This window comes from Ictidomys tridecemlineatus, chromosome 4 (assembly GCF_052094955.1).
Source record: "Ictidomys tridecemlineatus isolate mIctTri1 chromosome 4, mIctTri1.hap1, whole genome shotgun sequence".
In the NCBI taxonomy this organism is placed as follows: domain Eukaryota; kingdom Metazoa; phylum Chordata; class Mammalia; order Rodentia; family Sciuridae; genus Ictidomys; species Ictidomys tridecemlineatus.
In genome coordinates this window covers 60739726-60766859 of record NC_135480.1, presented here as the reverse complement: position 1 = coordinate 60766859, position 27134 = coordinate 60739726, and the positions used below count along the sequence as shown (strand labels likewise).

General features: G+C 53.3%; 2 protein-coding genes across 9 annotated transcripts; one reads left to right on the top strand and one right to left on the bottom strand.

Moving 5' to 3' along the window:
• Positions 1–3969: 3969 nt before the first annotated feature.
• On the top strand, positions 3970–9619 carry Phox2a (paired like homeobox 2A). Its single transcript, XM_021725060.3, has 3 exons — positions 3970–5314; positions 7423–7610; positions 8521–9619. The coding sequence occupies exons 1-3, from the start codon at positions 5098–5100 to the stop codon at positions 8968–8970; spliced, it is 855 nt and encodes a 284-aa protein (XP_021580735.2). The 5' UTR covers positions 3970–5097; the 3' UTR covers positions 8971–9619.
• On the bottom strand, positions 9581–26607 carry Inppl1 (inositol polyphosphate phosphatase like 1). 8 transcript variants are annotated; one of them, XM_078046627.1, is made up of 29 exons: positions 26433–26548; positions 24039–24440; positions 21182–21245; positions 20937–21087; positions 20577–20697; positions 20224–20364; positions 19955–20048; positions 19761–19853; positions 19488–19586; positions 19230–19380; positions 19034–19140; positions 18590–18692; positions 18298–18494; positions 17886–18003; positions 17184–17280; positions 16736–16874; positions 16529–16628; positions 16344–16432; positions 15988–16069; positions 15767–15856; positions 15144–15257; positions 14921–15009; positions 14400–14487; positions 14154–14309; positions 13885–13963; positions 13664–13804; positions 10880–11552; positions 10500–10633; positions 9581–10391 (listed from the first exon to the last, which is right to left on the bottom strand). In XM_078046627.1, exons 2-29 carry the CDS (start codon positions 24233–24235, stop codon positions 10301–10303), a joined length of 3798 nt encoding a protein of 1265 aa, XP_077902753.1. In that variant the 5' UTR covers positions 24236–24440; positions 26433–26548; the 3' UTR covers positions 9581–10300. The 8 variants fall into 8 exon arrangements, with proteins under 8 accessions (XP_077902753.1, XP_077902755.1, XP_077902752.1 ...); XM_078046629.1 differs by lacking the exon at positions 26433–26548 and adding an exon at positions 25937–25954; XM_078046626.1 differs by lacking the exon at positions 26433–26548 and adding an exon at positions 25476–25494.
• Between the last annotated feature and the right edge of the window lie 527 nt (positions 26608–27134).

Sequence of the window (27134 nt, the reverse complement as noted above, 5' to 3'; positions counted from 1 at the left end):
AGCCTTCCTCATCCTCTGCCCAGGCTCAAGGAGTAGGTTAGTCAGAGCTGGGAACAGAGCAGAAGATTAGGGCAGTCCCCACTGTGCACACACCAGGCTCCTTTGTGTAGGCTGGGCGCTCCGGGAGACTCCTCCCACCGTCCTCACTTGTACTTTTCCTATAGGACTCCTCTGTGGGCCTCAGACTCTTCTTCTGCAAAAATGAAGGGGTTTCCCGAATAATTCTGTAGGGGCCGGATAGCTTCTGAAATCTTTGCTGTGGTGCAAAGATAGGGGTCTGTGTATGGAGGACATCTCCAAGTGTAACAATCTGCCCAGAGTCTGGTCTGGGCTGTCAGTGACTCAGTCATTTGGTAAGAGGGAGGAGGGGTGGAGGTGGGGTTAGAAATTAATTTACTAAATGTTTGCTATGTACCTAGCCAAACACTTCATATGTTTTAATTCATCTAATCATTAAGATAAATCATTCTACAGATGAGAAAACTGAGGGACAAAGAAGTTGAGTAATTCGCCCTAACTTACCCAGCTCATCAGGACAGACCTGGAGCTGGACCCAGCAGTCAGATCATTCATCACCACTCATGGAAGGGAGGACACTGGTCAGCAAGGAGGTTTCTATGTAAGATTGCTGCAACTACATTCTACATTTCATTCCAGGACTACACATATATATGTGGGGTGAGGTCTCAGGCAGGATGAACTCCCCACATTAAACTCTCAACCACCAGCCTCTCTGGTATAAAGTCCTTGAAGAAGCCATCCACTGTGCCTATCTCCTTTTATAGTGAATTCTCACAAAGCCACCCTGCTTGCCCCGACCTCTCAATTTCTCTCTCTCTCTCTCTCTCTCTCTCTCTCTCTCTCTCACTCACACACACACACACACACACACACACACACACATGCAGTTTGATCCCCCCACTTCCACCATCTAAAAGCCCTTCTGCATAGGTCTGAACCCAAGGTTCTTTCTTGGAAGGCTCTTCAGCTCTATGCCAACCAGCTGAAGCAAATGGCTGCCTGCAGAGAAAGAAACTCCCAACCCCTAGTCCTGAGGCATAAGAAGGCCTGTTCCTGCCCAGCTGACTATATAACAGGCATTTTGCAGTGAAACTTCTTATCAGTATGATTTGTTTGATTACCTCTAAAGATGCCAAGCTTTTGGGGATTGGACTGCTCGAAACTCTTGGTTGCAAGTGTTAGAAGCCCAAGTAAAAGCAATTTAGACAAAAAGGAATTTATTGGCTCAAGAACAAAACTGTAAAATGAAAGGGCTGGATGGTAGTCTCTGAGACAGCTGGAACCAAGAGCTTAAACAGCACTGGACCTCTTTGCCTCCCCTCATATCTTTGCTTATCCTGCAACCTTCAGTTGCTCTTACTGGGGGAAGCAAGATGGGGCAAATGCCTCCAGTGAGGGAGGACTTTCTTCCAGACAGAGGTTGTCCAAGGAGGGAGGAGGTTCCTGTTCCTAGGAAATAGAAGAATTAAGAGAGGAGGATAATCCCTCTTTAGAGAGTGTGGGAGTGAGGACTCCTTCTGGAGAAGCAAGGGCAGGACTCTTCCACACAAAGATTTCAGGTTAGTCTAATTGACACATAACAAACAGATACGGGAAGATCCAGGATGTGCTAGGCATCCTGGGCTGGAGAGAACATGACAACAAAAGGACCCAGTTCTGCTCTAAGAAATTGCACTTTATTGCAAACAATTCAACAAGGAAACTTGAGTAGCCCAAGGAGAGGGAGGGGCTGAGGTCAGTGGTAGAGTGCTTGCCTAGCATGTAGAGCACTAGGTTCTATCCTCAGCACCACATAAAAATAAATAAATAAAACAAAGATATTAAAGTGGGGGGGGAGGCACTGTGGAACCCAGAAGGGATACTCAGCCTAGGCTAGGAACATCAGGAAAGGCCCCCAAACAACAGTGATGTTCAAGTGAAAACAATGGATAAATAAATTGGGTACTTTTAGGGGGATGCAGAGAGTGGGGTAAACTTTCTACCCAGAGAAAACATCTGTGAACAACCACAAAAGATTAATTATGAATGCTGCAAAGAAAGCCAAGGTGAGGGGAGGAGACAGGCTGGAGTGCTGGCATTGAGGATATTGTGGGTCAGAGTGAGAGCTTGGATTTGATCATGAGGTCAATAGAGAGCCATGGGAAGGTCTAGGAGAGTAGTGGCTGTATTCAATTTCCAAACTCTGAGATCCCTTGAGCTTCCTGGAAATATGTCCAAAGGGAGGGAAACACCTCACACACTAGTGGGGAGGACTCACTGAAGCAGTTGAGCTGTCAAGGCTCAACTACTACAAGTTTAGTCCTGAAAAGTAATTGGAGAAATACAGAAAATAACAAGCACTGGCAGGGATTTGGAAAAAATGGAACCCTCATGCACTGTAAAATGGGAATGTAAAATGCTATGCTGTTCAAAACAGTACAGCATTTCCTCAAAAAAATAAAAATAAAAATACTGTAGAATTACCATATGATCCAGCAACTCTTCTTCCAGGTATATATCCAAAAGAACTGAAAGCAGAGTCCTCAAAAGATACTGTGCACCCACGTTCATAGCACACCCCTAACCCAGTATTCACAGTAGTTGAACTATGGAAGCAACTAAGTGCCCATCAATGGATGACTGGATAAGGAAAAGGAGATATATACATACAGTAGAATATTCAACCTTAAAAAGGAAGGAAATTCTGACATATGCTACAACATGGATGGATTTCAAAGATACTCAGTGAAATAAGGTACACATAAAAAGACAAAAACTGTATGATGCCTCTTTATAGGAGATACTTAGAGTAGTCAAAATTATAGGGACAAAAGGTAGAATGGTAACTGCCAAGAATTGAGGGAAGGAAACCAGAGAGTTATTGTTTAATTAGTATAGAGTTTGGATTTAAAAAGATGTAAAAAGAGTTATGGAGACAAATGGTGGTGATTATAGCACAACTTGATAGATGTATTCGACAACATTGAACTATATAATAAAAAGCGTTAAGATGGGAGGTTGAAGCAGGATGATAGTAAGTTTGAGGTCAGCCTGGGCAACCTTGCAAAATCCTGAATCAAAATAAAATAAAATAAAAACGGCTGTCGATGTAGCTCAGCAGTAGAGCTCTTGCCAACATGAGCAAAGCCCTGGTCAATTCCCAGTACAGCAGAAAAGAAAAAAGAAAGAAAGTTAAGGTAGAGAAAACCCCTCAAAGAAATCCCTCTGACATGGAGTACTTACAGGAACTGGGGATGGGGTGGTCCTTGTGTGAAGCAAAGAATGGGTAGCCAGGAAAAGAATGACCTGAAGAGAGATGTCCCCACTGTGCTGGTCAAATTAGGGGAAAGAAATTTCAGGACTCCTTCTCCCAATCCCCAAGGGCTTTGGCTATAACCAGAACATGCCCCTCTTTTGTCTTCTCCTTGGGTTTCAGACCTGCCATCTGCAGCACCTGCGAAGGTTCAGGCGTAAAAAGCTGGGGGCTGAGCAGGGAAATAGCTCAGTTCATCCCTCAGGTGGGCCGTAGAGGCAGCAGTTCATTTTCCTGGTAAAGATTCTGTGTAGGTTATCCCATAGCACCGGGAGCTGGTGACAATCCATGGAAGGATGCCGTGGCCAGGGACAGAAAGAATCTACTGGGTCTTGCTGGAGAAGAAAGGGGCCTCTGGAAGAGAGGGGTGAGAGACTGAAGGAGAGGAAAGGGGTCACTGGGTCACTCCCTCTGCCAGACATCCATCATACACACACCCCGAACCCAGAGGTCACACCAGGCGGTGCAGCGCGGGGATGGGGACCGAGCTGAAGAAACCGGGAGGGAGAGGCAGGCTGGGCCCTGATGGTGCAGGTTCGTGCAGCCTTCGCGTGGAAAAGAAGTCGGGCAGAGAACTCGGCCCAAGACCTTCCCGCCCCCCTCAGCCCCGCGAAGGGCAGCCCGGCAGCGCCTCCATCAAAATGCCTCGGCCTCCTCGGCGCTCCAGCTCGGAGGTCTCAGCTCTCTGGAGGCTTTTTCTCTCCGCCTCTCAGTCTCTGTTACTCCGCCAGTCTGTCCCTGGCCTTGCAGATCTGAGACCATCCCTCTGTTTGCGTCTGTCTCACTAGGACTGTCCCTGTTTTGTCTCATCTCTCTCCCGCTCTCCACCGCAATCCGGTCGCCTCGCCGTCTAGGTCTTATCCCTAACCATTCTCTATCTCTGTGCTTGTCTCACTCTCTTTCCCGTCTCCTCTCCCCCCCGCCCCGCATTCTAGTCTCGGTCTCTGTCTCTGCCTGTCCCCATCTCCAGCCCTACCTTTCTCTTGTATGTTTCAATCTTATCTCCATCTGTATACCTCTATCTGTCTCTCTTGTCCCCTGTCTCTGTCATGGTTTCTGCCCCTTTCTCTCCCGGTCTGCGTCTCTGCCTCCTCCCTTTACCCTCATCCCTCCCTGTCCGCGTCCCAGGCTCCATTTCTTTCCCGTCCTTGCCTCCATCCCCCCTTCGGGGCAGCCTCCGCAGTTCCCGCCGGGATGGGACCGCGCTGGGGGCGGGACTGAGGGGCCGGCCAGATCTGACTAACTCGGTTATTGAGGCGAATTGAATTAACTTCTTCACTCCAGGGCTGCGGGGCCTGCCTCCCCTCGCTTCTGCAGGGCCGCAGGTGGGGAGGCCCAGGAAAGAGGTCGGTACCCCCTGACTTGGCACGATGTGTAGAGACCGAAGGTCTGGACCGGATTGGGACAGGATGGGGACTCTGGTGATAGGGTCCCATGCAGCCCCACCCTGCACCTCTGGATCCTAAGAGGCTACAGAGACTCTTTGGGGTGGGGGTCGGGGTAAATAGGGGCGGGGTCTGGGATGCCCAGGCCCCGCCCCGCGGAGCTCGCCCCGCCCCGCCCCCTCCGCGGGGTCCTGCGCGTTAAAAGGCGCGCGGACCCGCCAGCTGCACTTGCGTTGCACCCGGGCAGAGTGCGGCCGCGACGGGGCGGGCGGGCTTTGAGTTCCCAGAGCCGGCCTCCAGTCCTTGGCGTCTGGCGCTCGAACCTCCATCCCGACCTCCACCTGGCCCGGACCCCGACCCCGACCCGGCCCGGACCCCGACCCCGCCCCCTCCGGGTCCATGGACTACTCCTACCTCAATTCGTACGACTCGTGCGTGGCGGCCATGGAGGCGTCCGCCTACGGCGACTTCGGCGCCTGCAGCCAGCCCGGCGGCTTCCAGTACAGCCCCTTGCGGCCTGCCTTCCCCACCGCGGGGCCACCTTGCCCCGCGCTCGGCTCCTCCAACTGCGCGCTTGGCGCCCTACGCGACCACCAGCCCGCGCCCTACTCGGCAGGTGAGCTCAGCCCGACCCAACCCTTTCTCCAAATCCTGAAGACCCCGCAGTCCATGACCTACTCGTCAAGCAAATGCGACTGCCTCCCACAGACTCCCCCTTCCTTGCCCTGGACAGACCCTCCAACGCCCCGTGAGACCCTCAGTAATACCAGGTTCCTCTCGGCAGGGATGAACCCCACCCTAACGCCCCTCTCGGTCCTCTTCCTCGCTGCCAAATCTCTTCGGATCAAAGAAATAGCTCCGTGCCCCTTACCAGGCCCTCCCCTCCCCACCTGCAAAAGCTGACCACCAAACGTCTCCATCCACTGTATCCCTGTAAGAGGCTCCCAGTTCAGTCCGCTCAGATCCCCATCTTTATCACCCCTGCCCCACGGTGTTGCGTGACCCCCAACAAGGACTCCTGAGGTAGGTAGCTGTCCAGATAGAAATCTTCCTAAAGCCATAACACCATCAGATTCCTCCTGCCCTCTCTTAGACCCATCCTGCTCTGGCCCAGACATTCTGCATCACCAAAATCTATTCCCCTAGCCACAAACGGCGGGGGGCGGGGGGCGGTCATTAAGCCACTTTTATTTCCCCTCTCCCCCACCCCAGATTCTCCCAGCTAGATTCCTACAGAACCCCAGGAGCCCCTCCTGCACTCCCAAGCCCTTTGATCCAAGTCTCTCTCTGAACCCTCAACCTCACTGAGCTTTTCAGACATTCCTATTTTTTCAGTTAGAGTCCCAGCCTGCCCCACCCAGTCTTATTTTCTTGCCTCCTGGGAAGACCACCAGGGACCCAAATAGAAGACTGGAGCCTGAGGCGGGGATGAATAAGTACCAGGACTGGGGAAAATAAGAACCAAGGAGATGCCATCAGAGACTAGAACGAGGATGGGGAGATTGGTACAGTGGGCCAGATGAGGATGATCGGGATGATGAGGACAGGAAATGGGCAGATGGGCTCCAGAAAAATGAAGATCTGAGACTGGGACAATGGGGATTAGGCATAGAGAGATGAGAACGAACATAAATGGGGAGACTGGGGATGATTGGAGATGGAGATAAGAACCAGGGGATGGTATCAGGAATTGTGGGAGACAGACCAAAAGGGATTGGAAACAGAGATGACGACGATGGGGATGGGAATGGGGTGTTGGAGATAAGGATTAGGGAAAATGGGGACTGAGAGAAATGGAACAAAAATGGAGATTGGGGACCCCCAGGAATATATAGAGAACTAAACCAGAGTTAGAGTCAGGGATGCAGAGATACTGTCTATGGGGCAGTAGAGACTAGGATGGAGTATAGAAAGAGTGAGGGAGAATGGTGGGACAGGATTTAGGGAATATGGGACACAGAGACTGTGAGGAAGAACATCAAAGAAGATAGAGGAACTTGAGTGGAAAAAATAATCACCCTTCTTAATGGGTACAGAAGAGTGTCACAAAAGGGGAAAGTTGAGGGTTTCCCATGGAGGAGGATGAAGATGAGGAAGAGGAGAGGGGGATACCTGGAGAAGAATGGAGACCAAAGATGTGAGTGAGGCAGGGCTAAGGAAATGAACCCTGGAATGGGAGAAATGGGTTTGAGGGATAGAAGAAACCAAATCTGTACACAGAAGAGCACCAGTATCAGAGTGAAGTAGACCTGGCAGGAGAGTCTCAGTGACAGAGTCAAGGCCCAAGACTGGCTAGTGGGGAGTCCCAGAAAGCAGAGAGCTGCCAGATATCCAGGGCCAGTGTGGACAGAGAAGAACTTGAAGTCAGAGAAGCGGACCAGCTGAGAAACAGATACACTGATACACTGATGGAAGGGTCAGAGAGGACTGAAATGGTGTCCAGGGCTAACTGACAGGTCGATGGGCCTTGACTGGAGGAAGGAATTCTGCTTTGGTTCCAAGCAGCTCTTGAACCCCAGGTGTCCTTGATCTGAGTTCCTCTTCACCCCCCCCCACCTCCATTGACCAATAGGGACACTTGACCCGAGATTACAAGGATGAAACCGAGGGGACAAACTAGGGCGGGGGGGCGGTGGCAGGATTCCTTCTAGGGCAGGACTGAGCTTGGCCTCTCACCGCCCCCCTACACCCTCGTTGCCCCTGCCCTCCTGCACACACCCGCAGTGCCCTACAAGTTCTTCCCGGAGCCGTCCGGCCTGCACGAGAAGCGCAAGCAGCGGCGCATCCGCACCACGTTCACTAGCGCGCAGCTCAAGGAGTTGGAGCGCGTCTTCGCCGAGACCCACTACCCCGACATTTACACGCGCGAGGAGCTGGCGCTCAAGATCGATCTTACTGAGGCTCGTGTGCAGGTGCGTATATGCACGTGTGTGTGCGCGCGTGTTCTTGTGGAGGGAGTGTGGGAGATTAGTATTGGACACTTAGGGGCCAAGGGTAACCGCAGCCTGGAAGCAAGGAACTAGGGCCAGTGACCAGGGCACAGCCTGGGTGTGGTTGGGTATCCAGGGAGGGCAGAGGGGCCAGGACTTGGAGGCTCTTGAGAAACAGGAGCTGTTTAACCCCATGTTGCTTTGCCTTCGTTTTCCCCTCAGTCTCAGCCCTATCTATGGCTGAAGGTTCAGAATTTTTAGAAGCCAGGATGCATGCTGCGAGGGGGTAGAAGGAGAACCCGTGGAGGAGCCGGGGCAGACCAGTCAGCAGTTCCAGGTGTCCTCCCCAGTGGGAAATACTGAGCTTGGGGCTGTTGCAGGGCAGAAGAGAGCCGGGCCAGGGCTTACAAATCCTGTGTGCAGATGTTCCTCTGGCCGGTTTTGACTGGAGGGTCTGAACAAAAGGTTTCCCTAGCGTCCCAACCCGCTTTTCACGGCCCTAGGACGCTCCAGACGGAATGTCCACCTTCCTAAGAGGGAATTGGGAGGCAGGGCTCAGGGTGAGGAGAGTGAAGGCAGAGCCCGGTCCAGGAGACCAAGAATACTGGGAGGCAGCGGAGTCCGCGGGTGAGCATATCCGAAGGGCAAAAACCCAAGGATCTGGAGGATGGGGCAAGTGGAGAAGAGAGTGGAGAAAACGACGGGGGACGGGTGGAGGGTCGAGAGGCCAACGCTAGGAAGGCTGTGGATCTCCCCGACTTGGTAAATAATCCGGTCAGATCTTTCTTGGCCGAGGTTTCTCTCTCCACCAATGTCTCACCTGCGTTTTGCGGTCGGGGACTGACCTGGTGGGCTGTACGACGTCCAGGCTAATTGGCCCCTGTGCCTACAGGTCTGGTTCCAGAACCGCCGGGCCAAGTTCCGAAAACAGGAGCGAGCGGCCAGCGCCAAGGGCGCTGCAGGCGCAACGGGCGCCAAAAAGGGCGAGGCGCGCTGCTCGTCGGAGGACGACGACTCCAAGGAGTCCACGTGCAGCCCCACGCCCGACAGCACCGCGTCGCTGCCACCACCGCCGGCGCCCAGCTTGGCCAGCCCACGCCTGAGCCCCAGCCCCCTGCCCACTGCGTTGGGCTCCGGGCCGGGGCCGGGGCCCGGACCCCAGCCGCTTAAAGGAGCGTTGTGGGCGGGCGTGGCGGGCGGTGGGGGCGGCGGGCCTGGCGCGGGAGCGGCTGAGCTACTCAAAGCCTGGCAGCCGGCGGAGCCCGGGCCCGGGCCCTTCTCGGGAGTTCTGTCCTCTTTTCACCGGAAACCCGGCCCCGCCCTGAAGACCAATCTCTTCTAGCCGCGGGTCTTTGGAAGCTCCGAGCCTGCCCCCAGCGGCAACCCTTGCCCCTCTGGGACCCAACGGAGACCCTCCCTATCCTGTCCCCACTCCCCTACAGTGTCTGACCCCCTAGGTGTGCCCGCCCCAGCTTTAGAAACCAAGTCTGGGCCACTCTCGTTCTCGCCCACTCGCACCAGGCAGACCAGAGTATTTTTCACTGGGAACCCTTAGAGGAGAGCCGAGGACCCCTTCTAAGCTTGGCTTTCCCTGGAGATCAAATAACGCCTCCTCCTAACAAGAGTCCCTACCGACAAACTCTGCCCACTCTTTGGAACTGCCGGGTCACTCCTAACCTTGGTGACCATGAGTGCCTGCTGCCCTATCCTTAGACCCACCTGCACTGACCCTACCGGTGCAAAGTCTGGTTTAGCTGGGATAATCAGCCCCCTGAAGGGTCCCACCGCCAATTCGCTCCTTAAGCGTCCCCTCTCATCCCTGGCGGGTCCCTGGCAGAGGGTGAACCTATTGGGGGCGGGGGAGGGACGGGGCTGTCTGGGAAAAGGGACTAAGGGGTTTCCTTTTTCCTAATTTTGTTGCTCTTTGAAAAACTTGTAATTTATTGAGGTGATTTTGCTCAATCCAAATAAAACTTAATTTATTGAAGACATCAACGCTGGCAACCCTTCTGAGGGCGCAGAGTAAGACTAGGCTGCTTGCAAGAACCCTGACCCCGTTGCGGTTGAAGCCAGCAAGGGGCCCTCTCTCCCTTCACAGCCACCACACATTCCTAGCGCAGGGTGTTACAGACCAGGAGACTTGAGAACTAAGCAAACTAGCACTTTATGGTCGAGGTCCTGCCCCCCGCCACCACCCATAATAATAAAGTGCCCTCCCTCCCCAAACCCACACATAGAAGTTTAAATAAACCCCAGCCCGATCCTCGAGCTCTTCCTTCATTTCCGGACGGATGCCCCTGCAGAAGTTAGGGGGAGGTCCCACCTGTGGGTCAGGCTGGGGGGGGGCAGCAGAAAACAGTGATGAAAGTTGGGGCCCAGATGTACACAACTATACCCCATTTGCACCCCTGGGGCTGAGAAGAGGGGTCTAGAAAAACAAGACTGCACACTGCAGGCTACAGACCTCTGCAGCCCTGGGCCAAAAAGGGAGGGGCAGGATGTCCTAATTAGGGCATTCCAAATGACTGGGCAGTGGGGAATGTGGATTCCCCAATAAATAGGCAGAAAGGTATTGCCCCACCCCCTCAAAATTTTCTAGCCAGGGGCTAGCTACTCCAGGCCTCCGTAGCAGGGGAGAGGCGCTGAGTCGCGGCTTTGCCGAGCCTCCGCTGTCACTTGCTGAGCTGCAATGTGTCCAGAAGGAGGCGCTTGTGAGCAGGGTCCTGCACCCCAGCCTCCTCCAGGTCTTCCTCTGTGATGTCACTGTGGGGGCAAGAAAGGCTAGGATCTGGGATAGAGGGTCCTAGAGGGCCCACAGCTCTACCCCCAGGGACAGACACCCACCCTATCCGGCTCTAGCCCCGCCCCCACCTGAGAAACTCCAGGTCGTCCCAGCCATTGTGCACCAGGCCCTCCTCATAGCGCTCTAAGCCGATGGCCCGCAGCCAGGCACCCATACCTGCCTCACTCAGGCCGCCGGCCCGCCCGACCTGCGGGCACGGTGCCTGATGAAATAGGGCAAGTTAAGGGGAGTACTGAGAGTGCACCCCCAGAAAAACCTTCAAGACAGCCACATTCTACCCAGGAAAGGGGGGCAAATTCTGGGGCTGATTTACGTGTCCCCCAACCCTCCAGTACTCAGCTCAGGGCAGAGGGGAAACCAGTGAGTGCTGCACAGTGGAGGGAAAAGACACTATAGTGATGGGCAGGCACACTCTTCAGGTACAGACAACCAGCCCTGGTCCACACACCTCCTCCGCTAGGTCCTCTTGGATGCTCTCCCGGATGCGGGGTGGAGGGAAGCTGAGGGGCCGGCCATAGTCGGAGGGCAGTCCACGGGGTGGCTGCAACTCCAAGGAGCTTGGGAGAAGCGCTGAGCGTCCAGGCCCAGCAGGAGCATAATCCACCTCACTTAGAGTCTTGGCCATCTGCAGTACTGAGCAGGACCGGTCATCCCCACTTGCTACCTCCCCTAGGAAAGTGCTGGCAGATGAGGGGCCTGGGGGTAGTGGGGGCCTTGGATGGGCCTTGGGAGGTGGTGGGCCGCGGCCCTCACCTCCACTGCGTCCCCGGACCCCTGGTACTGACAAAGGATCCAGGTTGGGGGTCAGGAAAATGGCTGAGTCTGGCAGTGGTGGAGGTGGAAAATCTGGAGGGGGCAGAGTACCCCCAGAGTCTTCATCTGATGAACTCCCCTCTCCCACCCGAGGGGGCCGGTGGCGTCCAAGCTGTGGAGCAGGCACTGTGATGGCAACTTTGTTCTTTGTGGTAGGTGGGACAGGAGCCCTGGCAGGTGAGGGTGGCTCCAGGGGCAGCAGCTGGTGTGGGACCCCTTCAAGGACGTAGTAGGCAGGATTATTGAAGCTGTTCTTGGGTGCGGGGGCCACCACCCCTTCCAGCTCAGGAGCCCCCTCTGGCTTCAACCTGGGTTTAGGAGCAGGATAACTTAGTCAGGACCCAGAAACCCAATGGTGCCCATTGAGCATATCACCCTCTACTGCCCTGGGTTTCATCATCTCTAAATTTGGAAGTAAATGAGGTGTTGAAGGCATAACCCTAAACTGCCTTGCTCACTTGTTCAGATTCTTAGATCTTTTATGACTTTGTAACTATGGAAACTGAACTCAAATGATAACAACAGAGATGTCAGAAGACAAGGCAGTAAAAGGCCTCTGATGAGAATGACCAATGAAACTTTGAAAGAGCTGCTGAAGCCTCTGTAGTTAACCTACTGTGGAATCTCACTCAGGTATTCAGGCTGGTTTTACTCAAGCTGGAGAATAAAACCAAGGTGACTGAAAATAACTGGAGATGAGAGAAAAAGAACCAAACTGAACCTAGGAGTTTTATGTACCTTCAAGCAATGACTAGGTACCATTAAAAAGCAAGTCTATGTTGTCATGTATAACAAATTAGAACAAATAAAAAAGAAAAAATTTTTAAAGCAAGGCTGGCTGGCTACTGGGGAACAAAACTGACCAAATTATATTGTTATATTGTGTGCATGTATAAATACATAACAATGAATTCCACTACTATGCATAATTATAATATAATATATAATATAATAATAATATATTATAATTATGCATAGTAGTAGAAAAAGGGATTGGAGTTGTGGCTCAGTGGTAGAGTGCTCGCCTAGCTCGTACAAGGTGCTGAATTCGATACTCAGCACCACATAAAAACAAATAAATAAAATAAAGTTATTGTGTCCAACTATAACTAGTATATATATATATATATATATATATATATATATATACATTTTTTTTTTTTAAATAGGAAAAAAAGGGCTAAAGTTATAGTTCATGGTAAAGTACTTGCCTAGTATGTGCAAGGTCCTGGGTTCAAACCTTCACATTGCAAAAATAGAAAAGAGGCCCTAAGCAACTTAGTGAGACCCTATTTCAAGATAAAAAATAAGGGCTGGGGGTATGCCTGCGGGTGTGGTTGAGTGGTCAAATGCCCCTGGGTTCAATCCCTAGTACCAGGGGGGAAAAAAAGGGGGCAAGAAAGAAAGCTAGCCTGATTTTCCCTAAGTATGACCCATAGACTACTAGCTACCCAGGCGTTAGAAGTTATTATGTGGGGTTTGTTTTTTGTTTGTTTGTTTGTTTGTACTTGTATAGGACTTTGTGCATGCAAGGCAAGCACTCTACCAACTGAGCTATATCCCCTAGAAGTTATTATGTGGAAAAGAAGTATCCCGGGCTGGGGATGTGGCTCAAGTGGTAGTGCCCTCGCCTGGCATGCGTGCGGCCCGGGTTCGATCTTCAGCACCACATACAAACGAAGATGCTGTGTCTGCCGAAAACTAAAAAATAAATACTAAAAAATTCTCTCTCTCTCTCTCTAAAAAAAAAAAAAAAAGAAAGAAAGAAGTATCCCCACCCATTAAGTTTAGGAAACTATATTAAAAAGAATTGGAAAGAGTTTTCCTTCCTGTCCACGTGCTTGTAGCATTTACTAATACTAATGTGCACTGGAAATATCTAAGAAAAAAATCTAGCAAAAAGTATTTCCAAATTCACTTGACCACACACCTTTCTCCAGTGAAGCCTTGTGTAGGATAGGGCCCCGTAACATGCACCCTGAGAAATCCCTTGTTGAAGCCTGTTCCTTCTCCAAACTGAAGGCTTGAGCTGTGTCTGATTACACAGAAATATTCTAAAAACAATTTATTTTCTTTTTTTTTTAATATTTTCTTTAGTTGTAGATGAACACAATATCTTATTTTACTTATTTTTATGGGGTGCTGAGGATCGAACCCAGAGCCTCACACATGCTAGACAAGTGTTCTACCACTAAGCTACAGCCCCAGCCCCTCTAAAAACAATTTCTATGTCACTTTTAAGGGAAAACTGAGAGGACAGGCTGCCTATGCTCCCTCTGACTCACAGCCATACCTTCAGGATGCCATACCCTCAGAAGGCAGAGCAACCGAACAGCAGAGAATCCCCAGATTAGCCCTGAGAGCCAACCATAGTAATGGACAGAGTGGGTGGGGAGAGATAACAGATTCCTCCTCTTACCTGGGGTTCAAGGGCTCCTCCCTGGGAGTTGCTCGGGGCGGGGCTGGGGGCCTCCCAGTTGGCGGTGGTTTCTCTGGCTCTTCAAATAACTTGGACAACGGGCTGGAGCCTTCTGTGGAGGCTGGCTTGCGGCTCCCTGACCTGCCAGGGAGAGATGAGTGGGGCCCTCCAGCAGCCCCCAGATACCCCCTCAGGTGACACCCAACATAGTCCTAGCTCACCTGGATTCTTGGCTGCCTCGGGACACAGACGGGCCTTTGCTCTTTGCTCCAGCCTCATCCTTATCAATGCTGATCCACTCTGAGGGTATAGGGAAGGGAGGCTCAGAGGGGATCTGGGATCCTAGATCCCAGAAAAACCATCTAGGTCTGCCAGCCCCTTCCAGCAGGACCACTCCCATGACTGTAGAACCTCAAGCATCCCAGGATTCCACCCACCCTGGGTCCTCCCCTCCTACACCTGCCCACACCCTTCCCAATGGAACCCCCACCGTAGAGCCGCTCACGGGTGCCCAGGCGTTCCGTGGGCACCCGCACCTTCATGGAGCCACGGATATTGCCTGTCTCCTCGCCGCGATGGGACAGGAAGGTCAGAAACTGCTGGGCTGTGCTGCCAATCATGGATTTGAGTGCAACCACACATTCCCCTGAAGGGCAGACGGGACAGACCACAGATTATCAAAACTTTCTAGGGCCTGCCTGATTTCTTATATCCCTCAGCTACCCTGACTCCTCACCATAGGATTCATAGCCATCCATGGACTTGACTGTGAGCAGAAGGTGCTGGTCTTGCAGGTACTCAATGTCAGCCAGAATGGGCTTGAGCTGGGGAACAGAAAGGCTGGATATGGAACAAAGTCTCAACCACCCTTGGACCCCTCCCACATGCTGGCCCTGATACAACTCACCCCTGCCCTCAGGCTTATTCATGCTCACTCATATCTAGCTCTTAAGGAAAGCTCTCAGATCTGTAATGGGCCTTTCATCACTTAACATCACTGTATTAATTAATTTTCTGCATCCTCAACGGCCTGACATTTAGCAGAGTCTCAAGAACTGTTTATGGAACAAATGAATGAACAATCCACAACTTGGTTCTATAACCCTAGATAAAGCAAATGCTCTTATCCTCTCTTGCCCAGCCCCCCCCATGCACACTGCCAGCCCCAGCCTCCCTCCCAGGCAGCCTCCCCCAGGGTTCTGCCTCACTCTTCTCTGTGCCCTCGTCCACTGGCCTAGGCCCTGCCTGCAGCCTCACCGTGGGCAGCTGGCGTGAAGACCACTGCACTTTGAGGAAGTTGATGTTGTCACTGCTTTGGGCATCATTCTCAAAGCTCTTCTTGTACTCTGGGGTGGGAGTGGGGAAATCCAACTGAGAACCACCTTCCAGTTTCCCTTCCCCCCAAGCTGAAGGCAGGTCTGGGCAGCTCTGGCCTCCCATCCCTCTTGGCCTACACCCAGCCCTGGGCCCTGTCTCTGACCCTCGAGGCAAGTGGAATAGAACTCAATGAAGAACTTGGTGCGGCTGGCTGTCTTCACAATGGCCTCGATGCTCTCAAACTCAATGTAGGCCTGGTCTGAAGTCTTCGAGAGCCCTAGGGGACAAGGAAGTAATTGCAGACAGAAGGGCCAAGAGGGTATAAGAGGATCACAGAAAGAATGAGACAGAAAGGCTGAGCCCCGGAACAGGGAATTAGGGGCCTTGGCAGAGCAAGAGGCAAGGCCAATAGGTGCCTTTCAATCCTAACCTACCAAACAGACCCTGGACCCAAGCAAAAAGAACCAAAGGATGAAAAACTCCTGTCAAAGGCAGCTAGAGACAAGAATGCCTATGGGCTGGCTTGCCAACAAAATTTGCGGGCTCACATGTGACCCTGCAGATACAGACAAATGTGTATAACTGACCACTCAGGGCTGGCATCTCTCATGAGAACCTGGGCTCCTAGACACCCTCACATATCACCCATTCAGAAACACTCCTACACTCACATTTACACACAAACACACACATAGGCTTGTGTACAATCCATCTGCACACATCCCCAGGTCACTACCTTCACCCACCCAACATTGCCACATCTACAACCACATTCAGAATAGTCACCTTTCTTGGAGATGAACTGAGAGGTAACTCCAACCTCAAATGTCCCAAACACAGGGGAATGGTCGCTGGTGACAATGTCATCAGTGCAACCTGGGTGGGAGATTAGGAATGGGGACTCAAGGGAAACATCCCTACTCTCTGTTCCCACCTCCTGAAACTAGGGATGAGTCAGGACAGTGACCACCCAAGACCTCCCATCACCCTGTCTGGGAGGCTCTGACCATAGGAATTGCAGATGATGTGGGTTTCAGGGTAGGACTTCCATAGAATCCGGTCACACCATGAGGGAACGTTGGTCCGGACCTGGGGCAGGGGACAGTAGTGTAGTCAGAGATGACAGCTGGGAGTTTCTCAGCATGAGCTCCACTCAGAGCTGATGAGACCCCCCCATTTCTGTTACATTGGGTCCCACCTTCCTCCATGGATCCCCACAATACCTAGAAACACCCCCAAAGGCCTCAGGAAGGCCAGGTAAGCTGCAATGATAACTACAGAGGCCCAAGACCCTTGATCTCCCACGTGCTCCTGATTCACTGCAATCTTGGAGGGTCCTTGTGCCATTTTTTTTTTCACTCACTCCAGTTGGCTTTTGCTTGTGCCAGGCATATGTGTCCCGGGAACCCCGCTCATAGCGGTAAGTGGGTGGAAAAGAGATCTCCTCCTCACCTAAGGAAGCAAGGCACATGCGACTCAGGGCCCTGAAAACCCAGGAATGTCCCAAGCCCCCAGGTCTCCAGGCCCACCTACTGGATCCCTACTCACTGAACCGAAGGAAAACCTTGTGCTTCTCCCGCTCCAAGTTGAGCTGGTCTACCCGGAGCAGAGGCTCAAACTCTTTCCTGCTGATGTAGTTCAGTATCTCCTGGGGTGGGGGACAGAGAGGCTGAAGGTATGTCTCTTGAGCAGAGCTGGTGACAGCTCTCAAGTCCCTAGCCTCCCTACAGCCATAGGCAGGGCCCCTGCTGGAACCTGGATATCCATGTCCAGGCGATAGTTGAGGTCCCCAAACCAGAAGAGGTGAGTGAAACGCAGAGAGATGTCAAATGCACTGAGCTGCCGGTCACCCAGCGAGAGCAGCCTCAGGATGTCCAGATAGTTCTGGTTCCGCCTATAGTAAGGAGCCAGGATCAGGTCCCCAGGGTCAGGAATGAGAGATGGGCATAAAGGCAGGAAGACTCTGGGGTCAGGGATACCATAGGGATCAATTCCCTGGGGCCAGAGGGAGAAGCTAAGTATAAGGTCAGTTTTAGGAGAAGACCAGGAAGTCTTCAGCTGGGGTACAGGAGAAGGGGGTCTCTGGGGATAGGGATGTGGGAGAAGGAAAGAGTTTCATGTGACTAGAGGATGTAGGCAAGACTATGGGGAAGCTGTTACATGGGGCCCACCTCCCTCAAGAGTATAGGGAGGGTGCCCTCACCGGGCAGTCTTCTCATTTCCTGAGGTGAGATGGCAATTCACAAAGCCAAATGAGGTGCCATTGAACATGAAGGAGACACCCACGGCTCCCTTGTTCCCTGTGAGGGAAACGGAAGAGGAAGGCCTGATCACCCACAGAGGACTACCAACTCTCCCCTCTATCCCTCAAAAGCAGCAATGAGAGGATGCTTCCTACCCCAATCCTCAGGTGCTGTGAGGCAGACAGCCCCTGAACACACACCCACACCTTCCCTGGGGATCCTTCTCGGGGGCCTGCAGTCTATCTGGATAGCCTTACTCTGTCTGTGTGAGCAGAGCCCATGGAATCACAAGAGATCCCGAGAGTGCAACAGAAAGGTCCTGTAGGTTCTCAGAAGAATCTATCTTGCAAGAGCCCTGGACTGCTAATCAGAAGACCTGAGCACTATGCCTAGCTCCCCTACTTATTTGCTGAGTGACCTTGAAATTCAACCACTGTGGGTTTGAATTTTATCATCTATGAAATGGGGATAATTATCCTGATCTTGCCTTCCTGGTGGGGCTGGAAGAGATTTTAAATATGAATATGCTTTACAAAGTTCAAAGCACCCTATAAATGAGGAAGCTGAGACTACCAAAAAGCGGGAGACTCTGGGCTGGAGAGGAGGCAGGAAGCATGAACATAGGGACCCCACCACTTCAGGAACCTGCCTGCCCTGCTCACCCAGGGTGTTGGCGATGCCAGTTTTCACACTGGATGTACTGACATGGCTGATGCGGTTCTCATGCTCTGGCTTGACGAGCACAGCCACCTTGATGTTCCACAGCGACTGCATGGCAATCTAGGTAGAGGGTGTGGAGTCACCCTTATCCTGGGCTGGGACCCTGTCCACATTCCCCCTGCCCTGGCATCTTGTCAGTCATGGGAAAGAAAGACCTCCTACCCCTTTTCCTGAAGGACCAAAGAGAAATGGGCCTCCCGTGACATGAAGGACTCATATGAGACCTCCCAAAGAATATGCCCAAGGCCAGAGGAAAAATCAGAGAGCTGCATTCCCCAGGGTGCCCATGAAGTCAAGCAGGAAAAGTCTGGGGTGGTTTATGAAGACAGGGGACTAACAAGATAACCCCCTCACCGGGCGGTAATCCAAATCTGTAAGCTCCTTGAGGCCCCCACGCAGCAGGTCCAGCCACTCTCGGTCACCCACTGAGTTCTCCTGGGTCCCAAAGACATAGATGTCATGGGGTATGGTCACTGTGACCTCATCTAAGGTCTTCCCCAGACCCTTTGATGTGAACCAAGATGTCACATTTTTTGGAGGTGGCACACTTCCTGAAGATGGAGGGGATGAGGCAGTGGGTGGGAGGGTCAGGCCCCTGCCCTGGGGCCATTCCCCTCTCCCATCCCAGTCCCAGCCTGGGCCTGACCCATATTCCAGGTGCCTATGAAGACAGAGATCATATCAGGCTCGTCTTGCTTGGAGTGCTTATTCTTCATGAGCTGCAGCAGCTGGCAGAAGGCTTCCCGCTTCTGGGGGAACAGTAGTTAGTCAAGGGCAAATAGGCAGCCAGGAACCCCCTTCCCACAAGGATACTCCACTAGATGGTAAATACCATGAGAAGGTCATTGTCTGGTTGCCCACTGTACATCCACTGCTCAAGAATGTAACAGGTGCTAAGTAAATGTTCACTGAATATTTGAATCATCCCTCAGGCCACCTATTCTTAATAACCTCTCTACTGTGTCAGGCCCACCCCTGCCAGGAGGGATGACATGCCCACACCATGTGTTCCCTCTCTTCCTACCCAATGGGAGACACCCATCTGGAGACCCCAGCATCCCTCAGTGTACTGGCCCTGCCTGCCACTCACCCGGGCACTGACGAAAATGAAGTCCTTGCGCTGGGTCCGGTCCTTCTCCTTTTCAAACACAACACCCAGCTTGTTCTGGACACGCTGGGACTTAATGAGCTGGCGGACTAGGAGACAAGACAGGTCACACAAGCCTGTGCCCTCCAGGCCAAGGGCCTCACCCTACCCATCTCTCCCAGGTCTTGCCCTGGCTCACTTCGGTCATGTGTGAAGGTCGTCCAGTCCTCCTGGGAGTCCCGCTGTCTCCGAAGCAGCACTAGCCGCCCACCTTCCACATCCACGCTTAGCGTAAACTTCTGTGACTTTCCAATCTTGGTCAGGTCACCCAAGGTAACATCCAGCTTCACCTGCAAGACAAGAAATAGAGAGGCTGCTGATAAGATTTTGAGGAAGGCACCATCTCCTTCACCTTCAACTGTCCCTTGACCCATGAGGCCCCCCACCTGCCATGTACCTCAAAGGCCTGCACAGGTATGGTCTTGGCCTTACGTATAGATGGCTGCAGCGAAACTGGAGGTGCTGTGGAACTCATGTCCTGTAGTGCCTTCAGGGCCTGGAGGCGCCAAGGGCAAGGTGAGGTTGGGGGCATACTCAGGGCTAAGGCAGAGAGGGGTATGGCTGATGTTGGGGTCAGGGCTAAGTTATAGCTTCAAAGTTGAGATCGAGGCTCAGCCAAGGAGAGTGGTCAGCAACTCAAAGGTCAGGGAGTAGAGGGGAATCAGTCTACCTTCTTCTGGATGCCTGACAGGAAGTCCTTTAGCACTGACAACTTCAGTACCAGGTTCTCTAGTTCCTGTTCCCCAGTCTGTGATGGGTTCTGCTGGGAAAAAGAATAAGGCTTGTAGATGAAGCCCTTTAGGCTGAAGCCCCCAATCAACTCCAGAACTGAGCCCAGCTCCCAGGGCCTCCCTACAATCTCACCTGCTGCTGTAAAAGGCGAGTCACCATGGGCGAGCTCTGCTGGTCAAACACCTTGGACAGGATCTCCAGACCCGACAGGACCTTGTCCACCTCACTAGGGGAAACACCATTTTAGAATTCCCCACCCCAAGCTAAAGCTCATGGAAGCTGAGGGTGGTGCTTTCTCCTTCAGCTTGAGGACATAAGGGGATAGGTGAGGAAATCAGGGGACAGTGGCTGGTTCACTGTTAAGGGTAAGAGTGTGGTGCAGATGATCAGATGTGCAGTACCTGTGCAGTCTCCGGCAGGAGGTGGCAAGAGTGCGGGTGAGGTGGGGCAGGTTGCTGGCTCCTCCGCGCACAGCCTCCAGGTCCAGCCCGTAGCTGCCCTTCAGATACTCATGGGAAATGGTGCTCAGCCCATTGGGAGCGCTTCAGGGAGAAGTTAAAAGTTGGTAGAGGTCCTGCTGACACTGTTCCAGCTACCCTACACCTTGTCCCTACAGAAGGTGGTACTAGTGGCAGAATAGAACAGGACAGGGCTGAGATGGGTGCCCCAGGGGGCTCAGGTGGTCTTCTCACCTCTCATGAAAGAGAAAGATCTTCCTGCAGAGAAGTTATGTGTGGGGGGTGGGGCAACTCACCTCTCAGCAGCTGGAGTTGTGGGAGTCTCAGGGACTGGCAGGGGGCTGGTAGGTCCCGTGGGGGCAGAAATGCTGGTAGAGCCAGAGCGCGGGGGCAGTGGGGGCTTTTCATCCTCCCCATCTATGGGACAGAGGTCAATGGAGGAGCAGTTTGGGCCTTTGTCCCTCAGTGGTATAAGGCAGGGAGGAAGCCATAGCTGTCAGAGACATTTCATTTCATGAAAATGAAAAGGGGGTAAAGGGAAGTGCAAAACAATTACGAGAAAGGAAAGAGAGGGTTGCAAAGCGGGGATGCAAAGAACCAGGTAGAGTCAGGGAGGAGACAAGGAAGGGATGTGCACACTGCACAGGAGGCTGTACCTGAGACATCACGGTCATCCGGTGGGTCTGGCTCTCTCTCTCCCTCTACAGGCAGCAGTAGGGCACACACCAGGCCCTGATTGGGCTGGGCATACAAGCCAATGAGCTCGCCCAGGGTCTGGAAGCGGCGCACAGGCACACCCTGTGAAGTCTACAGGCCAAAAAGGATGAGAGATAGGGTCAGCCAGCAGGTCCCCAAGCCACAGGAAGGATCAAGGTCAGGAGTCAGGGGTCCGAGCTCCTACCTGCACAGCCAGGAAGTCTTCTCCATCAGGCAGGATGCGGTATGTGTGTACATGCTTCTGATACCTGATGGCAAGGCAAAAATCAGAACCTGAAATCCCCCAGTTGGAGTCTAATCCCAAAGCATCCCTTACTAGTCCCCCTGCTCCCTAAATGTGGTTTCCTCTAAAACCACTTGCTCAGGCTGCATAGGGTTAATGATGGGGCCAATCTACTTCCACCCTCCTAGTGCTGCCAACAAGAACTGAAATGACCAAGTCCCCCTCCCCCCCAAAACCTACATACTCCACACCCACCACAAGGCCTGGGAAGCAACAGGCAACTCTCTTGTGGACTCCACAGCTGTCTAAACAGCCCCTCTGGACTGTAGCACCAGTCTGGGCCCCCCGCCAGAGTAAGAGTCCTCAGAAGCCTAGTTAGCCTATGTGTGCAGGGCAATGTGCTAACACACGTGTGAGCCTCTGTCTGTGTTTATGTTGGTGTCTGGCTCTACTGGAGTCTGTGTGTCTACGACAGTTTCTCTGAAGAAGTACTGGAACACCACCCTAGAGCTTTTCCCTGTTCCCCAGACAACAGGTAACTGGGATAACCCAAGGGGGCCCCCTATGGGAGACCCAGCTTCTAGGAACCCCAAGGCAAGGAGGGGCAAGAGGGGTGCTGACAGATGGTAGCAGCAGCAGCTGAGCAGGTGACAGCTGAACCAGGCACATACTCACTGGGAGATGGAAAGCTGCCTTCTGCCTCCACACCTCAGAAGGCAACCAGGCCTATGCATGTGCGGGCAGGAAAGAGCTGTTGGCCCCAGAGAGAACCAAATGCCACAGGGCCATCCCTTTCCCCTAAGTCAGCACCTGTCAGGGGTTCTCCTGGCTGCTTGTGCTGTGTGTTAGTTTGCAGACTGCGGATCCATATTTATAACAATAATAGCAGGTATTATTATTAGCCACACTCTACAGATGAGAAAACTAAGGCTCAAAAAGGAAAAGTAATTTGCCTAAGCAAGTAAAAGGCAGAACTGGGATTTAAAATGAGAACAGAAGGAAGGGCCCATTTCCTGGCCTGCAGGTCAGACTGCCTGTAGCCCTCAGAGTAGGAGTGTGTCTTGAGTGTTATTTGTGTACATGTGGTATGTATATAGGTAAGCAAGTACGCATTTGTTTGGGAAGTCTAAGAAACCACCCATTTCTGATCCCTACCCAGTCTCCTGAGATTCAACGAGCAATCAGTCAGTTGGCAAAGCCAAAGCCCCCACACATAGACAGACCCCCACTCCACCCATTCTTTCCCCTGACAATGGAGCCAGGATTTTCTCCTTACTGGGACAATAATGTTCCTCACCCAAACACAAGCTCCAGCTGTCCTCTCCCACCCAACAGCTGACCCAGCACCTGCCTCCTTCCCTTCCCTAACAAGGGATATGCCTCAGAGGGGGCTGGGAGGCAGGACTGAGGGTATTCATGGGTCTAGGCTGTCCTTTAGTCTCCCTGTACTGAGCCTCAGACTTGAGGCAAAGCAGAGACTATAGGACCCCTCATCGGTCAAGTGCCTAGGTCAGAGTTTCTCGACCTCTGCACTACTGACATTTTGGACCACATAATCTTTAGAAGGCTGTTCTGGACACTGTCACATGTTCATCAGCACCTCTGGCTACTACCCACTAGGTGACTATAGCACCAAGCCTATTGTAACAAACAAACAAAAAAATGTCTCCCTTGGGGCTGGGGATGTGGCTCAAGCGGTAATGTGCTCGCTTGGCATTGGGTTCGATCCTCAGCACCACATACAATTAAAGATGTTGTGTGCGCCGAAAACTAAAATAAATAAATAAATAAATAAATATTTTTAAAATTCTCTCTCTTTAAAAAAAAAAAAAAATGCCTTCCCTGGTCTAAGTCAATGTGTCCTCCCCTGTCCCCACAAAGATGTCATAAGAACAAAAAGGAAAAGAAGGGACAAAGGGACAAGGGTAGGGGGCTCATAGGGCCAAGGAAGAACATAACTAGATCTAAACTAAACGGTCCTCACAGTTTCCCAGTCATTACTTCTCACTCCAGAGGCCCACAGAAGTCCACTTAGTGTCATACTGTGGGTCAAGGAAAAAACTACAAAACTGAAAGTACAGACTCACCTCACCCTACTATTCACAGAGCTGACAGGTACAGCCACAGGACCAGGCCCACACAGAGAACTGCCAAGTCTAGTTCCACACACAGCACTCATGGCTTAGGGCTAGAGCTGCCAGATAACTGGGGCTCAAGCCCAGAGCCAGGCACACTTACTCATTGATTCATGAAATAATGGCACAGTCTCATAAAGCCTCATCCAGCTGCCTCACCAAGTCTTCTCAACACCAACCACATCATCACCCCCAGCCATACACAGCCCTCCAGAACCCAAGCTGTGCCTCTCTTGGGAGCACTGAAAGGACCCCTAAGGATGTTGCTAGACATCCTCACATACACCCTCATCAGTCCCTCTGTCCCTAAACTGCTGCTTCTGCCTAAACTCAATCCCTACACAAACAGATCTGCACACAACATGGACCCAAATCCTCACCTCTTCTACTTGGGCATGCCTGCAGGGGTCTGCCAAGGACCGTCTGCATTTTTCCCCATCACAATCACCCTGGCCTGCAGAACCCCACATACTCTGACCTCAAAACCCCAGAAAGTTCCCTCACACACAGCAGGAAGGAAATGCCCCCTGTATCCTTCCTCAGCCCCAAGAGCCCTAGAATAAAGCCAAGGCCCCCCACTCTGGGGATGGAGGCGGGGCTGGTGTCCCACCACTCAATCACTAACCCCCTCCCCACTCAGGTCACACCGTCCGTATCCCAGATCCCCTCCCTGCCCCACTCACAGGACACAGAGTGCGAAGGCCCCCGCCACGCTCTCGCTGTCTCGGACCAGGAAGCTGCCATCGCGGCCCGCCCGGGCCAGCAGCTCCTCCGCTGCAGCGCGGCTCAGGTCGCGGTGGTACCAGGCAGGAGCCGGACTGCCCAGCGCGCCCCCGGACCCCGCGCTCCCCGGGCCGGGTGCCCCACACGCCGAAGCCATAGCCCGCGGAGGGCTCAGCACCGCCCGCGTCTGCCACCCCGCGCCATCCGCCCTGGGAAGCTCAGGGCCGACGCTGGGGCCGCGCCCGGGTCCCGGGCCTGAAGATCCGCGGGCCGGACAGAGCCAGATTTCAGGACTCCGCACTCCGCCGCGCAGGCCGCCAGATTCGCCGCGCAGCCGCCGCCGCCTGCAGCGCCGGCCTCAACTTGAAGAGAAAGAAAAGTTTGTTCAGAGACGGCGGGGGAGGGGCAGGAGCGGAGCAGGGAGTCCGGCGGCCAGCCCCCTCCCCCTCTGCTCGGCCCACTGCCCGGGCCGACCCTGCCCCCAATCTCTTCTCGAAGGGACGGTGCCTCCACAATCCCGCAGAACCTGCACCTCCCAAACCCCACAACGATCCTGCTCTTCCATCCCGAGGATATTCAGTCCCCAAGTACCCACCGAAGTCCAAGTCTCCCCCACTCTGCTCCCGGACACTAAGGAATCCAGCACCCCCCTGAAGAATTCAGCCCTCTCAATCCTCTCAAGGAGATGACCCTTAACCCCCATAAAAGTGATTTCACCCCAAATCCTTTTCACTGGGCGCCCTGAATCGGGGAGTATCGAGGTTCTCAAAGGAACGATCCAGGACGAGCCCACCACCCCATGATCCAAGTGAACAAGACACCCAGTTCCCGTTAAAACCAGCCCTCCCTTATATCTGAACCCCCAAAGTCCACTGTACCTGTCCGTCTACAAATCCCAAGGAGGAAGTCCCTTTCATAGAGATCCGATCCCCACAAACCCCGGGACGAAGACCAGCGTCTTCGAGCCCCCCCATGCGCGGCCCTCCTAGCCCGGCAAAGCCCTTCCCCCCTCTCGGCCAAGTTCCCTGGCACCACTCCCGGCACCCGCAGGCCGGCGTCTTGAGAGGACCCGCAGACCCAGACTAGGGGGATCCCCTTTCCATCTAGGACAAAGTTCCCTCAATCCACCGGCTTCGGGCCTCTCCCCAGAGGCCTCTCCGCCGCATGCAGACCCCCACCTCCGGGGCTGCTTGGGTGCCTCCTTGCCCCGGGAAGCAGCCCTGGACTCTAGGAGGCCACTTAAGATGGCCATCCGCCGCCGCCGCCACGGCCGCCGCACCCCCCCCCCGCGCCTTCAGCCCCGCCCGCCGCTCCGCCCCCGCGGCTCTCCAGGGAGCCAGCGGTAGCACCCGCACCCCGCCTCGCTGGGCCCGCGTCCGGGTCCCGGAGCCGCTCACCCGCCGAGTGACCTCCGGCGAGTCTCAGCGCCTCTCGGAGGCGCTGCTTCCCGCTCTGCAAAGTGGGGCTAATGTTATGAGGGCAGACTCGATGGGACTCTGCTTGTAAAGCACTCGGCACAGGGCCTGGCACCCAGCGGGTGCTCCCGGACTATTTTTATTATTAATTAAGGAGTAACGAAGGTGACAGCTGTGTAAACTGCAAAGCGCGCCGCAGATCGAATGGGTATTATTAGCACCGCCCCCGCCCCAGCTACTCCTCCAAGTCAACAAACTTGTGCCTCTGAGGGCGACACGCCGAGCCCAGGGCTCCGCAGACCGGGAACCCTCGATCCTCCCACTCGCCCCCGCGCCCCCCACACCCCCTCGCCCCGTCACCCCCGGGCGGAAGGGAGACACAGCCGCCGGAAAGCGGGTGGAGCCCCTACTAGGGTCTGGCCCGCCCCTTCCCAAAAAAAGACCTAGCCGGTGGCGGCGTCTCCCGGGAGTCCTCTTCCTGCCCCGCCCCTCCGTCCCCCCCCCGCCCCCCACCCCCCTGCTCCTTAAAGGCGCAGGCCTCCAGCCCGGCGTCCTGTGCCGCCAAGTCCTGGAAAGCTGTCAGAGCTTTACTTTAACCTGGGAGAGAACTTTCACTTTGCTAAATTGAACCTGTTGGCAGATCCCGGGTCAGTCCTAAGGCACTTTCTCTAAATCAAATATGCATTGGCTTAACCCCACTAGGACAAAGCCTGAGAAGAAGGACAGGGGTAGCTCTATGGGGACTTTAAGACTAATACAATAACTAAGTGATCCGCGCCACCTACCCACCCCATGTTCAGATCCTACCAGGACTGCAATAACTCATCTTCCGATTTATGCCCAAGTTCCCCATCAGGCATACACTTTTTCATATGAGGGAAGGTGAGTCTGATACGAGGGGGAGAGAGACCTAGACTAGAATTTTGCACACCCACCTACCTGCAAGCTGTTCTCAGACAGCTACCTGGGGCCTCTTTGGAGACAAATGTGCTAGGTGTAGATAAAGACTTTCTCAAGGAGAACTGGAAAGCGAGAAACCCAGAAATAGGCTCAGGCCCAGCTCCTGAGTGCTGTGCAAAGACAGAACAACCCTCCAAGACCAGCATATCTACCGATGCTGGGAAGGGACAAAGTACCAGAGAAGAGAGGCCTGGCTCTTGCCTCTGGGAAGATACTCAGAGTTTCTAATCCTCTTCTAGACACACCACCAGGACACAGCACAGGGCCAGTTCCAGTCTTTTGAGTATTTCCTCTTCAGAAATCTCCCAGATTGTCTTTCCTAATCACCACTTCCTCCTCTGAGGGTCCCAAACTCCAGCTCTGCTCTTAGTCCACATGTTAGGCAGTGTGAACTTTTCCCCCTGGATTCCCACTTTCAGCTTTCCCATTGCAGAGCTGAGCAAAGTCAGGCAGACAAGCACTGGGGAGGGGGAATGTTTGGGAACCAATATAAATAAGAAGACCTGGACCTGACTCTCATTTAGGGCCACAGGAGCAATAGAATCCCTGAGGACTACTGATTGCACTCACTGGGAAAACGTGCTTTCCAGGCAACAACTCCTTTACATTTCACAAGCCCAAGGGAAGGAATATTATCTCCATTTTATTGAGGAAACTAAGGTTTTCAAGCATTTGAATTTT

Bases quoted from the DNA above. Each gene is read 5' to 3' on its own strand.
- Inppl1 (XM_078046627.1), bottom strand. From the start codon at position 24,235: ATGGCTTCGGCGTGTGGGGCACCCGGCCCGGGGAGCGCGGGGTCCGGG. The intron at 16,070-16,343 runs GTGAGTGAAAAA...CCCCTGCCCCAG, and splicing joins ACAAGCAAAAGCCAACTGGA to GTCCGGACCAACGTTCCCTC. The intron at 10,634-10,879 runs GTGTGTGGACCA...CTATTTCATCAG, and splicing joins AAGAGGACCTAGCGGAGGAG to GCACCGTGCCCGCAGGTCGG.
- Phox2a (XM_021725060.3), top strand. From the start codon at position 5,098: ATGGACTACTCCTACCTCAATTCGTACGACTCGTGCGTGGCGGCCATG. The intron at 5,315-7,422 runs GTGAGCTCAGCC...ACACACCCGCAG, and splicing joins GCCCGCGCCCTACTCGGCAG to TGCCCTACAAGTTCTTCCCG. The intron at 7,611-8,520 runs GTGCGTATATGC...CTGTGCCTACAG, and splicing joins TTACTGAGGCTCGTGTGCAG to GTCTGGTTCCAGAACCGCCG.